General features: G+C 35.0%; 1 protein-coding gene across 3 annotated transcripts in view; it reads right to left on the bottom strand.

The window, feature by feature from the left end:
- The window catches only part of CSMD3 (CUB and Sushi multiple domains 3), a 1,246,722-nt gene that overhangs the window by 128,189 nt on the left and 1,103,702 nt on the right, over positions 1-14,831 (bottom strand). For all 3 annotated transcript variants that reach the window (XM_066265798.1, XM_066265799.1, XM_066265800.1), the window contains 2 exons: positions 3,467-3,585; positions 2,046-2,115 (listed from right to left, as the gene is read on the bottom strand). In XM_066265798.1, the coding sequence (XP_066121895.1) occupies positions 2,046-2,115; positions 3,467-3,585 (189 nt within the window). The remainder of the gene's footprint in view (positions 1-2,045; positions 2,116-3,466; positions 3,586-14,831) is intronic.

Raw genomic sequence — 14,831 nt, 5'->3', positions numbered from 1 at the left:
TTAAAAATCAGATTTTTAAAATCATGTTATGGTATGGGAAATTCTTCTAAGTTATTGTCAAGTGGAAAACATTATAAAAATATATACATACTGTAGGATCTCAATTTTTTATATTAATTTGCTACTAAACAATATTTATTGGATGTTTAAGATAAGAATTTTCTTTGCACTGGAAATTGAGGAATGAACAAAAGACTTACTCTTTCTGCTCTCATATCAGTAGAATATACACTATTTATTTTGTTTTTATACTCTTTTATGCTCCCAATTTTTTATACTCAATTGGATATACATACACATACAAACTCCACACAAATAGCACACACAAATTGGCATTATCTGTGTATATATATATATATATACATTTTTACAATAGGCATTATGTGTGTGTATATATATATATGTAATTTTATAACCAGCATTACATGCACTTGTAAATTACTTATAAGTTTTAAAGAATATATCCTTAAAAAACACCATCCAATAAAATGTCTGAATGCTGTCAATACCTTTTACCAATTAACCACATTCTTACCCTTAAATGTTATTTTACAGTACTTGACAATAAGAATTATGTACATGGTACATAAGTGTTACACACTGGATTGTGTCTGCCCAATATGTTAAACCCTTAACTCCCAATGTGACTCGATTTGGAGACAGAGCCTTTTAGGAATTAAGTAAGGTTAAATAGAGTCAAAAGGCTTGATCCCTAATTTATCAGTGCAGGGAAAAGACAACCATCTGAAAACCCAGGAAAAAGGTGCTCAGAAGAAAACAAGTTTGTCAGGACCTTGATCTTGAACTCTAGCTTCTAGAACTGTAGAAAATTAATCTCTGTTGTTTATGCTATCCCAGTCTATGATACTGTTATGGCGGCATAAGGAAACTAATATAATACAGGTTTGGTTATTGTATAGAGCAGTGATCCCCCACCCCCGGGCCGCGGACCTGTACCGGTCCGTGGGCCATTTGGTACCAGTCCGCAGAGAAATAATAAATAACTTACATATATCTGTTTTATTTATATTTAAGTCTGAACGATGTTTTATTTTTTAAAAATGACCAGATTCCCTCTGTTACATCGTTTAAGACTCACTCTTGACGCTTATCGCGGTCACAGAATACATTTATCTGTCCCACCCTAAAGGTCGGTCTGTGAAAATATTTTCTGACATTAAACTGGTCCGTGGCCCAAAAAAGGTTGGGGACCACTGGTATAAAGATAGGTCAAATATGTCACATCAGTTCTTTTTTTTTCCCCTTCTTGCTATTCAGTAGGGTTTTCTTCTTCATCCATTTATCATAATTACATATCATCCAAAACTCTATGTAAATTTTATGGGCTGCCTATGTTTCCTAACGACTTTAGTCAACACCATTCCTCATATTTCTGAAACTTCATCATGTAACCAATGGTAAAATTTAACATTAAATTATTCTTATTTCATTTCTCTTATTTCTGCCACTCTAAATGGTAAATAGATATTTTAATGACAGGAATTCTAGCTCACATATCTTTTCATACTCTGTGAAGCCCAATATATTAATGGTTGCATGCAGATAACAGAAATAAGGAAGAGAAAAAAATTAAAGGGCAGATACAAATAACTGGAAGAAAAATTTTGGTCAAAGCCCCAAGTACTCTTTTTGTTATATATATTCCATATCTTGATCACCTGTCACCACTGACCAAATTCCTTATCTATTCTGGCTCAGTAGCAAGCAATATGACATTTATTATTTTCCAGATCCCTGGGTATATCTATCACATCATACAGAAAAACCTCTCTGGTGGATCAAAAAACCTAATACCTTTTCTCAACTATCTATAGTTTTAGGTTATCCATTGATACTGAATTGGGGTCAAAAGAACGGTAAAAATTTAAAATAAACAAATTTTTAAAAAATGAAACATTTATCTAATAGTATCATTTCCGTAAAATCTGACAAAAGTCAAATTGTATATCTGAACAATATCATATAAACTGTGTAACTTCAGAATTTGGTAAAACTTATAAATAATTTATAGTTCTTTAACTTACCCAAACAAATTGGTATTGGGTAATTCCATCTTCTTACAGGACCAGGCATACATGTTATGTGAGAATGACCCTACGTAACAAGACAATACAGTTAAGTACACCTTTTAAAAGATAAGTTAACAATAGCATAGGAATGATTATGAAAACAAGGTTAGATATACTCATTTGTATATTTTTTAAATTTTACTATAAATTTCAGCATTAGTTAGAATAAAAAAGGTAATTATATATACTTGTAATAAAATGTAAAAAATAAAGTCAAGATAGAAAAATTAAGACTGCATATCACATTATAACTATATTTTAACATTTTTAAAAATCAAAACATGTTCTACTAAGGTTCTGCAATGATTTCACAGTTAAAATGGCTATATATAGTAGTTTACAATAAATTGCTGTAATATTCAAGGTGAGATATTTTAATTATAATTTTTTTTCATAAAAATATCAAAATAAGTTAGTTAACATATCCTATTAAATTGTAAATTGAAATATTAAGTCCAGAAAGATCTGATTGCACTTTTGAGACTAATCATTTATGACTATAAAGACTATAAATTATTAATTTTTAATTTAGTTTCCTCTAAGGAATTTATTTACTTAACATGTAAAATTGTTTGTGCCTCAATTTTTTCCCTTAATTTCTTAATAGGCTTATTCTTTGAGCAGATTACTATGGGACCATAATTTTGAGGCCCTCAAAAAACCTAAAATAGAGGATCACTATAAATTCAAAAAGTCTGAATATACATTGCAAATCCATTTCTTTTTTAGTAAAATATATTTGTGGTTGTTCTTCACTAATTTGGAGAATTTATTATATTGGAAATTTTATCTAGTGCTTTAAGTAGCACTTCACTTTTATTTTCAAATTCTAAAGATCCAGAAATTCAGTTGTCATAGCCTATGTAAATAGAAAAAAGTAAATTTTAATTTTGATTCAAAAATCATTTTTAATTACTTCACAGCTCTTGTGGTCGGAGACTGGGAGAGAAAAATAGAGGGATGATTTAAAAAATGCATGGACACAGAAAACAGTGTGGTGATGGCTGGAGGTTCGGGGAGAGGGGAGGGGGGTGTAGGCAGGTGTAAATGGTGACAGACGAACACTTGACTTGGAGAGTGAACACTCAATATGGTGTACAGAGATGTGTCACAAAATTGGGTACCCGAAAGCTGCATAATTGTGTTACCAATGTCACTCAATGAATTCAACTAAAAAAAAAACTAATTTAGTTCATTCCATCAATTTCTTTCAAACATATGTTTTATTGAAAAATTGAATGCAATTGGACTTCAGGCTAAACTACAAAGCCTAAGATTGGTATTGTTTTAAGACTTATGAATTATGATCATTGGTCCGTTATAAAATAATATTTTGAAAGGGCAAAAAAAATCTAATGATTTTAAAATGAACTTACCTGAAGAGAATAGCCTTGATCACACTGAAAAGATACCACGTCCCCAACCATATATCTGTCTCCAATTTTAATTCCACTGCTGGGAATTTGTGGTTCAGGACAGGAATCCAAACCAATTGCTAAGAATATTTAATGATAATAATATAAGGAACTTTCAAATAATGAATGCTTAAATCATGCATATTAAATTAGCAGAATTGAATATCTGGGTCATTAAAACTAGATTTTACATTGAGACATTATGAATATTTGGTGAACAAGATTTAACTGCAGATGTTAAGAGCAATGTGCCTCAGAACTCTTTCACAATTTTTTTTGCATTTTAATGGTACTAGCCATTAAATAGCTCTGTGATTATACTTAAATTCTTTTTTAACTTTTCATCTAATTATCTTCTACAGTAAAACAACTGCAAATTTCCTAAACATAAAACCAGTAAAAAAAGGGGAAAATGAATAAATTATTGTAAGAATAAAATAAAATTGTATTTGTAAAATCTTCTTAGTAAAATAACAAAAAATTATTTCATCCATATCATCCAGTTCCTTTCTTTCTTCATAAAGAATGAGGTTTTAATTAATAAGATATAGTTTAATATATATATTATATATAAAGTTAAATAATATAATAATTAATACTTATTCTCTAAATATACTTTAATCAGAAAGGAAAAAATAAGTATCTCAATAAGACCCGAAAAGTATTGTGCAATACATGAAATCAGTTATTTCTGAGAGAAAGGTAATGATACAATTCAAAATGCTTCTATGATTTTTACATAAGAATTTATTTTTCAACAAAAAAGAATAAAAGCATATAATATATAAAAGATTTTCTTAAATAATTATTTCAAAGTTTAAAAAATTATTTGGCTTTTTTCTTTGGCCAAAACATTTTTTTAAACATTAAATGTATTACATATTATTAAAATATTTTTATCTTCAATAAATCATTGTTTATTATTAATTTGTTTTTAATTCACAGTTTTTAGCTGTCACCATTACAAAATTATATATATATATATTCATTTCATAAAAATACATTAAAACCAAATCCTAAAGTATGACAGTATTTCACATTTCTTTATCCTTGAACATGTTATTTTCCACTGATATATCTTGTCAGAGCACCAACTTCTAATATTCCCTTTTGGTCCTTACCATAAGGTAATACAGAATAAATAATCCTGTAATTAATCATTCAGTGTTGGTCTACACTCTCAGAATGAAGCTTCATAAGGGCAGCTCAGGGCATAGCATCTTAAAGAAGCACTTAATACATACTGGTTGTATGGATGAATGTATAGTATAAAAAAGATAATGAATTTTTAATTTAATTATTTCTTAAAATACAAATTGCTATCCCTGCAAATGAAAAATATTTTCTCTACCTTATAACACAATGAATGGTCAGAGTAGCTACAAGTCATGCCTAATCATGTAACATTTAAGGATAGAAAATAACATAAGAGCAGTAACTTGGTAGAGTTATGAGTAGGTCAAAAAGTAAGGAGGAAAGTGGAGGAGTTAACTGTTCATTTGGAAATGCATTTGAGCCAGTCTTGAAAGAGATTAGGGGAGACTGGACCAGAATTCCAGTGTCTGGTGCTTTAATTAGCCCGTTCTCTAAACATATACCATGTTCCATAGTTCTTGATTTTTTTTAGTAATATTGAATTTATGAACCTATGAAAATGCTAACATTAAAGTGTGACCTACTTTAAACATTTTAAGGGTTAAAGTCTCACTTCCCCAACTATGTTTTGAGATTCAAGAAGAGATAAAATTGTCTTACAATTACTTTAATCTCACTTAATACCTATAATTTAGCTTTAAACATTACATTCATCTAATTTCATAGAGCCCTTTTCAGGGACTACTGAATACAAATAAAAACCACACACACACACAAAAACTAAGTTATGAAATAAGCACATACATCTTGTCAATATGGTTTTATCTTCCCTTGGTTTCTCGGGAGTCTTGAACAGTAAATTTACTATTCTTCAACATGAAGGTCATTCTCATGGTCATTTTTACTAAGAAGGCCAAATTTTGTACATGTTCATTTCTTTTCTTTTCTTTCAAGTTCTCAATTCTTTGTCATATACACAGAAAACTATTAATAACCAGAAGAGACATTTTCTTCTTCTGGGAGGAAGATAAATAAATCTATGATACAGTGAGGTCATAGATTTGAGAGCCTTGGTTTTAAGCAAGGTTGTTACATAATACACAGTAAAATATTTATAAAAAAGTTTTAACAAAAAATGTGGCAAAAACACTTATAAGAATCATAATAACAATTTGGTAAATTGAAAATTCTTACATTAACAATTTGGCATATTGCTAACCTGTCAAATATTAGCAATGGTTACTTTTGATTATGAGATTTTTAGTGATTTATATGTCTTTCTTTGTATACATCTACATTTCCAAAGTTTTATATCTAACATAAGTTATCTTTTTTTTTTTTTTTTTCATTTTTCTGAAGCTGGAAACAGGGAGAGACAGTCAGACAGACTCCCGCATGCGCCCGACCGGGATCCACCCGGCACGCCCACCAGGGGCGGTGCTCTGCCCCCCAGGGGGCGATGCTCTGCCCATCCTGGGCGTAGCCATATTGCGACCAGAGCCACTCTAGCGCCTGAGGCAGAGGCCACAGAGCCATGCCCAGCGCCCGGGCCATCTTTGCTCCAATGGAGCCTTGGCTGCGGGAGGGGAAGAGAGAGACAGAGAGGAAAGCGCGGCGGAGGGGTGGAGAAGCAAATGGGCGCTTCTCCTATGTGCCCTGGCCGGAATCGAACCCGGGTCCTCCGCACGCTAGGCCGATGCTCTACCGCTGAGCCAACCGGCCAGGGCTAACATAAGTTATCTTAGTGAATAATAAACTCACATGTCTATTGGCTAAATTAGTACCACCAAAATTTGAGAGTAAAGGAATATACTCTCCTCTATATTTCTAAAAATAATTGGACCAGCTAATCTGTTGAATAAGATTGTTTCAAAGAGAAAAGTAAGGTGTTGAGATAATCAGATAAGCAGGATAAGTCATGTGTTAACATCCTCTCATTTTTTTACATCCATTTTTTTATATGTACTAAAGAAAATAAAACAGAAATATTTGAAAATCATGCAGTTCATATTTTATGGCCACTTTTCTACTTACATAAATAAAACTAAGGATTAAATAATGGTTATAAAATGTCTTAATTAAGAATTATTTTTTGCCTGATCAGGCAGTGGTGCAGTGGATAAAGTGTTGGACTGGGATGCAGTGGACCCAGGTCGAAATCCCAAGGTCGCTGGATCAAGAACATGCCCCATGGTTGCTGGCTTGAGTTCAAATGTTGCTGGCTTGAAGCCCAAGGCCACTGGCTTGAGCAAGGGGTCACTTGCTCTGCTGTAGCCCCCCCCCCATCAAGGCACATATGAGGAAGCAATAATTGAACCTCTAAGGAGCTGCAACAAAGAATTGATGCTTCTATCTCTCCCCCTTCCTGTTTGTCTGTCCCTATTTGTCCCTCTCTCTGACTCTCTCTCTGTCTTTGTAAAAAAAAATTAAGAATTATTTTTTACTTCTTCATAAGTGACAAAAACAATAGGTTATTTGTGGGAATCAACAAAGAAAAATATTTGTAAAAATGTTACAAATGATTCTCTCTTGCTTAACCAAAGCAAACAAAATTCTAATTCATTTTCAGTGTAAATTTTGTAAAATTATGCCCTTTACAATCAAACATATTCTTCAAGTGAATTTTTCTTTATTGAGAATTGGATCAATTAATCTGCTGTTTTAGCCAAAAACAAATAGAAACGAATCTAGTGACAAATCTACATCAAAACTTGAAAAGTCTTGTCAGCTGTCAAATTACTGTAGACAATGATCCTGACCGAAACAGTAAAGCCTCAGTACATAATTCTAACATTTATTTATAACTAAATATTATTATTTCTAATTCTGTTATGGACCATTTAATCTGGAGTAGAAAATGTTGCTAATCATATCATTTATATAGGATAATCTCAATTATATGATTATATATTTTACTTCTTATTATTATTATTTTACGAGAGAAAGGGAGAGAGATGAGAAACATCACCTCATAGTTGAGTCACTTTAGTTGCTCACTGATTGCTTCTCCTATGTACCTTGACCAGGGGGCTCCAGCTGAGCCAGAGACCTCTTGCTCAAGCCAACAACTTTGGAATCAAGACAGCAATCTCAGAGGTGAAGCCAGTGACCGTTAGGCTCAAGACGGTGACCATGGGATCATGTTTACAATCCTACGCTCAAGCCAGTGACCCTGTGCTCAAGCTGGTGAACCTACACTCAAGCCAGATGAGTCCAGGCTCAAGCAGGTGACCTCAGGGTTTCAAACCTGGGACCTCAGCATCTCAGGTCAGGCGAAGCTCTATCCATCATTCTATCACTGGTCAGGCCCTATTATTTCACAATGATTTTAAAGAGTCTTTAATCCATTGAGAGAAGGAGACAAGAAGAGGAAGAAAGCTTAATTATTGCTAAGAACCCCAGTAACGTTGCTTTGTAAAAGGAAAAACTCCTTTACAAAATTTACATGACAACACATTATGATATGCAAATTAAAACTACAATGAGATATCACCTCACATCATCAGAATAGCTATCTAACAACCAAGTGTTGATGGGGGGGTGGGGAGGATAGGGAAACCTGGTGCACTGTCGGTGGGAATGTACATTGGTACAGCCACTGTGGAAAACAGTATGGAGTTATCTCAGAAAATTGAAAATTGAACTGCCTTATGACCCAGTGTTTCTACTTCTGGAAATATATCTGAAGAAACCTGAAACATTAATTTAAAATAATATATGCACCCCCATGATCACTGCAGCATTATTTACAACAGCCAAGATAGGGAAGCAGCCCAAGTGTCCGTAAGTAGATAACTAGGTAAAAAAGCTGTGTTACATTTACACAATGAAATATTACTCAGCCATAAAAGATAAGGAAATCTTACCCATAATGATAGCATGGATGGACCTGGAGCGCATTATTCTCAGTGCAATAAGCCAGTCAGAGAAAGACAAGTACCATATGATTTCATTCATATGTAGAATATAATGAATGAAATAAACTATCAAACATAATTTTAAAAAATAAAGAAAAAACTAAAGTAGCCAATGTTTTTTATTGTAATTCTTGATATCTAGTGTCTGGCTCTGCCAGTACCAAGTGGGTAAACCCTTCCTGTTCTGTAACACTCACTCTGCTAGTTTCTTACTTTGTTTTGTAAAATATAAGATGATTTCTATGACTCAGTTCCTTTATCTATAAATGGGATACCGAAAATACCCAGTTCGTAAGAATATTGAGATGCTTAAAGAACAATATGTGCATTATACTTAGAATAGTGCAGGGAACACAGTAAGTTCTCAATAGATGTCATCTCTAACTTGTTATTAAACAGTTTTAAACATGGAGGTGAGATTATCAGTTTGTATTCTAAATGAAGGGTATTTCTTTACTTTTGTCATGGGAGAATGTTTCTCTATGTTTAACAGGTTTCATTTAAATAGTACTCTAGGAATATAAAGAAAATAGGTAAAAATTTATATAAAGTGCCAAGAACTTAAGTGCATTAAGTTTTGTGATTGACGTGAAAATGAAAGGCTTCTGCACACATAGAATAATATTCCTGCCTTTACTGTGAGCAAATCTATGAGACCAGAAGCAGTATTATTAGCTCAAAATATATTTAGAGAAAGTTTAGGAAGACAAAGACACAATGGTTCCAGAATTTACAAAATTAGACTAAAACCATCTCTAAGTCAACAGCATAAAGAGGTAAAAAGTCAATGAGATGATCATGAAATAAATTTTGATTAGAAGAAAAGAGGAAACAAACTATCATACAATGGTAATGTCCTCTTAGGGGTCAGGACTGAAATGCATTTAGATAGCTCAATTATACTTATTTGTACATAATATATTCTGGCTTAGTGGCAACTGAAATTAGAAATGACAAATATTAATAATTTCATTTGGGCAGGAGGTGTTTCTACAATTAATATTTTATGAGGTGATGTGCCTAAACTTGTTAGAACAAAAAAAATCAGTTTAAGCAAAATATGATTAATTTTGAAATCACTACTGTTCTCAAATAATTATCTAATTAGCCCAAGGGAGGAAACCATTTTCAGTAATTATAAAAATAAACTCATTAGGCTTAATGCATTATCACTTAAGAACACTGGTCAAGGATGGAATGCAGTAAAGTAACTATTATGCTGAATTGAAGCTTCTGTTATTTACAAGCTAGAGTTCAATGGCACATTTCCAGGTTTATACTATTTATGACTAATTTTATACTACGAGGTATTTAGACCCTCCAGCTATTGTATGGAGCAAAGGAAAACATGTGTCCGTTATGGAAATGTAACGGTACAGAAATTTTGTTCCTTTCATAAGACCCTTTCTCCTGCTGTCCATCCAGTCTACTCTTTTTTTTTTTTCTTTTTTCTGAAGCTGGAAACAGGGAAAGACAGTCAGACAGACTCCCGCATGCGCCCAACCGGGATCCACCCGGCACGCCCACCATGGGGCGACGCTCTGCCCACCAGGGGGCGATGCTCTGCCCATCCTGGGCGTCGCCATGTTGTGACCAGAGCCACTCTAGCGCCTGAGGCAGAGGCCATAGAGCCATCCCCAGCGCCCGGGCCATGTTTGCTCCAATGGAGCCTTGGCTGCGGGAGGGGAAGAGAGAGACAGAGAGGAAAGCGCGGTGGAGGGGTGGAGAAGCAAATGGGCGCTTCTCCTGTGTGCCCTGGCCAGGAATCGAACCCGGGTCCTCCGCACGCTAGGCCGATGCTCTACCGCTGAGCCAACCGGCCAGGGCTTACTCTCTTTCTTAATCAGAAAGCCCTTAGAGCATCAGATTCTGGTCAGAATCAAACTGTCTTAGGAACAAAGCCTCGGGTCTGTTACAGAAACAGTTTGGGTTAATCTAAAGACAATGTTTTGCTTGTGTTTCAGTTCATGAAAGCAGAAAGATTTTAGAAATCACAGCCTCATGAAACCAGATCCAACAATGCCAAGACTGACAGCAGAACTTGATACAATGATCCTGGGTCCAACCAATCAGTAGAAACCACAGCTCCAACTCATTCCCAGGAAGCCATGGGAAGCCAGGTCTCTGAGCACAAGCTCACCTGTGACTTGGGGCATGGCACCATTCCCTTAAATATAAATATTTGCTGTCTTGGCTGCAAACTTCTGTTTGGATTTGATTGGGCTTTGATAAGCACAGGCAAATGGACCCCTGTGGTCCAGAAAGAGTAACAGGTTCCTTTACCTTCTTACGTCCTGAGATCTTTGAGTGCCCCTAAATTTGCAAACACCATTACTGCCTACAGTTTAACCCTTTTAGAACGTATCCATTTTATGAGTTCAAAACCAAAAGGTGATAATTGATTTAAAGATGTTCTACTGTCTTTCTAGGCTTTTCCAATATTGAGATTCAAATGTGTTCTTTAACAAATTTAAGGAAATATGAAGAAAATTACATTTTCATATTACAGTCTAACAATCATTCCAAAATTGGCAATGATGGGGCTCTACCAGAATCCAAATGGCAGAGAAACTATGCATTACAAATTCTCTTTGTTGAAGTCTACCAAAAATTGATATAGTCAATGGCATTTCATGTACGAGCAACATTTTCCCTAGAACAAATATACTTATGCAAGGCATAATTACAACCAGCATCACATATATTTGGAAACAAAAGAAAAAACACAAGATGTCAATTTAAAAATTGATTCCCACTATCTTGTATATCAGGAGACACAAGAATTTCACAATTTACATTTTATTTTATTTTATTTTTTTTTTCATTTTTCTGAAGCTGGAAACAGGGAGAGACAGTCAGACAGACTCCCGCATGCGCCCGACCGGGATCCACCCGGCACGCCCACCAGGGGCGGTGCTCTGCCCCCCAGGGGGCGATGCTCTGCCCATCCTGGGCGTCGCCATATTGCGACCAGAGCCACTCCAGCGCCTGAGGCAGAGGCCACAGAGCCATGCCCAGCGCCCGGGCCATCTTTGCTCCAATGGAGCCTTGGCTGCGGGAGGGGAAGAGAGAGACAGTGAGGAAAGCGCGGCGGAGGGGTGGAGAAGCAAATGGGCGCTTCTCCTATGTGCCCTGGCCGGGAATCGAACCCGGGTCCTCCGCACGCTAGGCCGACGCTCTACCGCTGAGCCAACCGGCCAGGGCAATTTACATTTTAAAAATGTTGGAAAAAGATATTAACTCAGAGTAGCTACTCACATGACTATTAAACCACACACATTCCCAACACAAATTGTGATGTAGCTTCATGTAAACATTTGATAACTCAAGTTAAAAAATAAGTAAAATAGCCTGACCAGGCGGTGGCACAGTGGATAGAGCATGGGACTGGGATGCGGAAGACCCAGGTTCTAGACCCCGAGGTCGCCAGCTTGAGCACGGGTTTATCTGGTTTGAGCAAAAGCTCACCAGCTTTGACCCAAGGTCGCTGGCTCAAGCAAGGGGTTACTCAATCTGCTGAAGGCCCACAGTCAGGGCACATATGAGAAAGCAATCAATGAACATCCAAGGTGTTGCAATGAAAAACTGATTTTTGATGCTTCTCATCTCTCTCCATTCCTGTCTGTCTGTCCCTATCTATCCCTCTCTCTGACTCTTGCTGTCTGTGAAAAAATAAATAAATAAATAAAAATTTTTAAAAAAGTAAAATACTAATCAGACTGTTAACTAATGTTTCTGCTTTTTACTTAGCAGAGAGAAATGTATCCTCTAAACTATGGAACTATGATATATATTTGTCTTATTTTTTCCTTGTGTCTCTCAAGGTCACTAGGAAAATATGTCTGCTCTCATTCTGCTCATCTCCTTTTTCTTTAACATTCAATCCTTTTTGCTATTAACAGAAATCAAACATACTTTTTTTCTTAATATTTCCATTAATATTGGCTACCTGTTTATATCTCAAATAATTTGTTAGAATTTGTTAGTATAAAATCAGCAGAAGACATTAAAGTATCAGAAAAAAATAACTGAAGTAAATTTCCAAGTTTATATTTATCCTCCTTTGTGCGTCTGTTTTAGAAAAATTTCACTGATTCAATTTATTAGTGCAACAATTACAATCTCCAAGAGAGCATAGCTTGAGCAGCATGACTATAAATATTAAAATAATAAATATGGTTTCATTCCATTTGTTGTTTGTCTTACTTTTCAAATAGCACCATATGCACCTTTCACACAAGTTTCATTTTTTTTTTCAATTTTCATAAGAGTTTATTTGAGCCCAAATTATGACCTCTGCTGGGGAGCAAGACCTCAAATGCTCCTCAAGTTTTACTCTTGAAAGTCTATGCCGTATTTCTCCATGTATAAGACACACCTTAATTTGGGGGCTCGAAATTTGAATAAAATGCATTACCTAAAGTTATTGAACTCAAGTTTTATTCATCATAAAATTCATACAACTCCTTATCACTGTCAAAACTCCCATCCATTAGCTTGCCTTATCTATGTCTGATGACGAATCACTGTCTTCAACGACTGCAAAAAACAAGCGCAAGTGCAAAAAAGTGGGAAATGCAAGTAAAAAAATCTACAACCACTATATAAGACGCACCCAGTTTTTAGACCCCAAATTTTTTGAAAAAAATGTGCTTTGTATATATGGGGAAATACATTAATACTTATACTAATATTATCATTAATTAAATTAGAAAACACTTCAGTTCCTAGATCCTAATGCAAGGTATGAAGTCTAATTATTACAAATAAATAAAAAGCTGATTGTTATTTATTTAGTTCAGTATCTTAGATTAAAAAAATCAAAGAAAAAGTTTAAATAATTAGAAAGTCAACTTTCTGTGGAATAAAAACAAAATGGTGATCATGTAAAAAAAGTAATATGATCTAGCCTGACCAGGTGGTGGTACAGTAGATAGAGCATCAGACTGGGATGTGGAAGACCCAGGTTCAAGAGCCCTGAGGTCGTCAGCTTGAGCGCAGGCTCATCTGGTTTGAGCAAAAAGCTCACCAGCTTGACCTAAGGTCGCTGGCTCCAGCACGGGGTTACTCAGTCTGCTAAAGGCCCGCGGTCAAGACACATATGAGAAAGTAATCAATGAACAACTAAGGTATCGCAGTGCTCAATGAAAAACTAATGATTGATGCTTCTCATCTCTCTGTTCCTGTCTGTCTTTGTCTATCTCTCTCTCTGACTCTCTCTGTCTCTGAAAAAAAAAAAAAGTAATATTATCTAAAGTAAAAACCAAAACAAGAAGGCCAGAAACCTAAGAACCATCCTCTTCTCCTTTCTCTCCAATCTCCACCATCTGTCAGGCTGTAGATCTTTTCACTTTACCTATGTATGTTCTGAATGTGTTAACATTTCATTTACATGACCACAGTAACCACATTCCAAGTTTCTCATGTGAATAGTTATGACTCCTTCCTTGGGACTATACTCTTCCTGCAATGCATTCTCCACTTTCCAAAATATAAGCATCCTCAAAAATCCAAAACTGATCAAACTTAAGACTGATTACAGAATAAATGCTCTTTTGTCTACCTGCATTCCCAGAGGCCCCTTCAAAGTACCAAGCTACTTTCATATCTAATTATACTTTAATTCTAGTATGCCAAAATGACTTCTATTTGTACTTTAATGAAGTCTTCCCCAGAGTCTTTCACCAGTAACACTAACAGATTTAACCATGACTTTCTTTTAGTTATCATCTAACTCAGCAGCTGTCAACCAGTGTTCCACAGCACAGTGGAGTGCCGCAGGGAATTTTAAAACATGCAATACCTGACTATTTACTCAGGAGCATTGACCTCTTTTCCTTAACAAACAAACAATCAAAACCCAACAACAACAAAAACCTACAACAGCCAACACAACACTGACCTCTGGTGTGAATGAATCAGAATTATACTTACTTTTTGTCAGATCGGCAAAAAATATATTTTTAGTGTACCACAGAATTTTAGTAATTGATTATGTGTGTCATGAGATGAAAAAGGTTGAAAAATCACTGACCCATATTATACAAGAGATCATCATATTTTGGTCATTGCAAGAGTAATTTTTGGAAGTCGGAGAAAATGCAAACACTTGGCCGAATCTCAAAAACTAAGTTAACTTTCAGAGGTAGAGTCTTGCTATTGAAATTTCTAAGACGACTTCAAGATGACAATAATCCACAATTATCTGAGAAGTATATCTGACTTACATCAACTATACTTATAGAGTATACACTGTATTTTTGCAGTAATTTGTTTGCATGTCCTTATTCCCAATTAAGTTTGAAGGTTTTCTG

This window comes from Saccopteryx bilineata, chromosome 3 (genome assembly GCF_036850765.1).
Source record: "Saccopteryx bilineata isolate mSacBil1 chromosome 3, mSacBil1_pri_phased_curated, whole genome shotgun sequence".
Taxonomy (NCBI): Eukaryota; Metazoa; Chordata; class Mammalia; order Chiroptera; family Emballonuridae; genus Saccopteryx; species Saccopteryx bilineata.
This window is presented reverse-complemented; position numbering and strand designations above follow the sequence as displayed.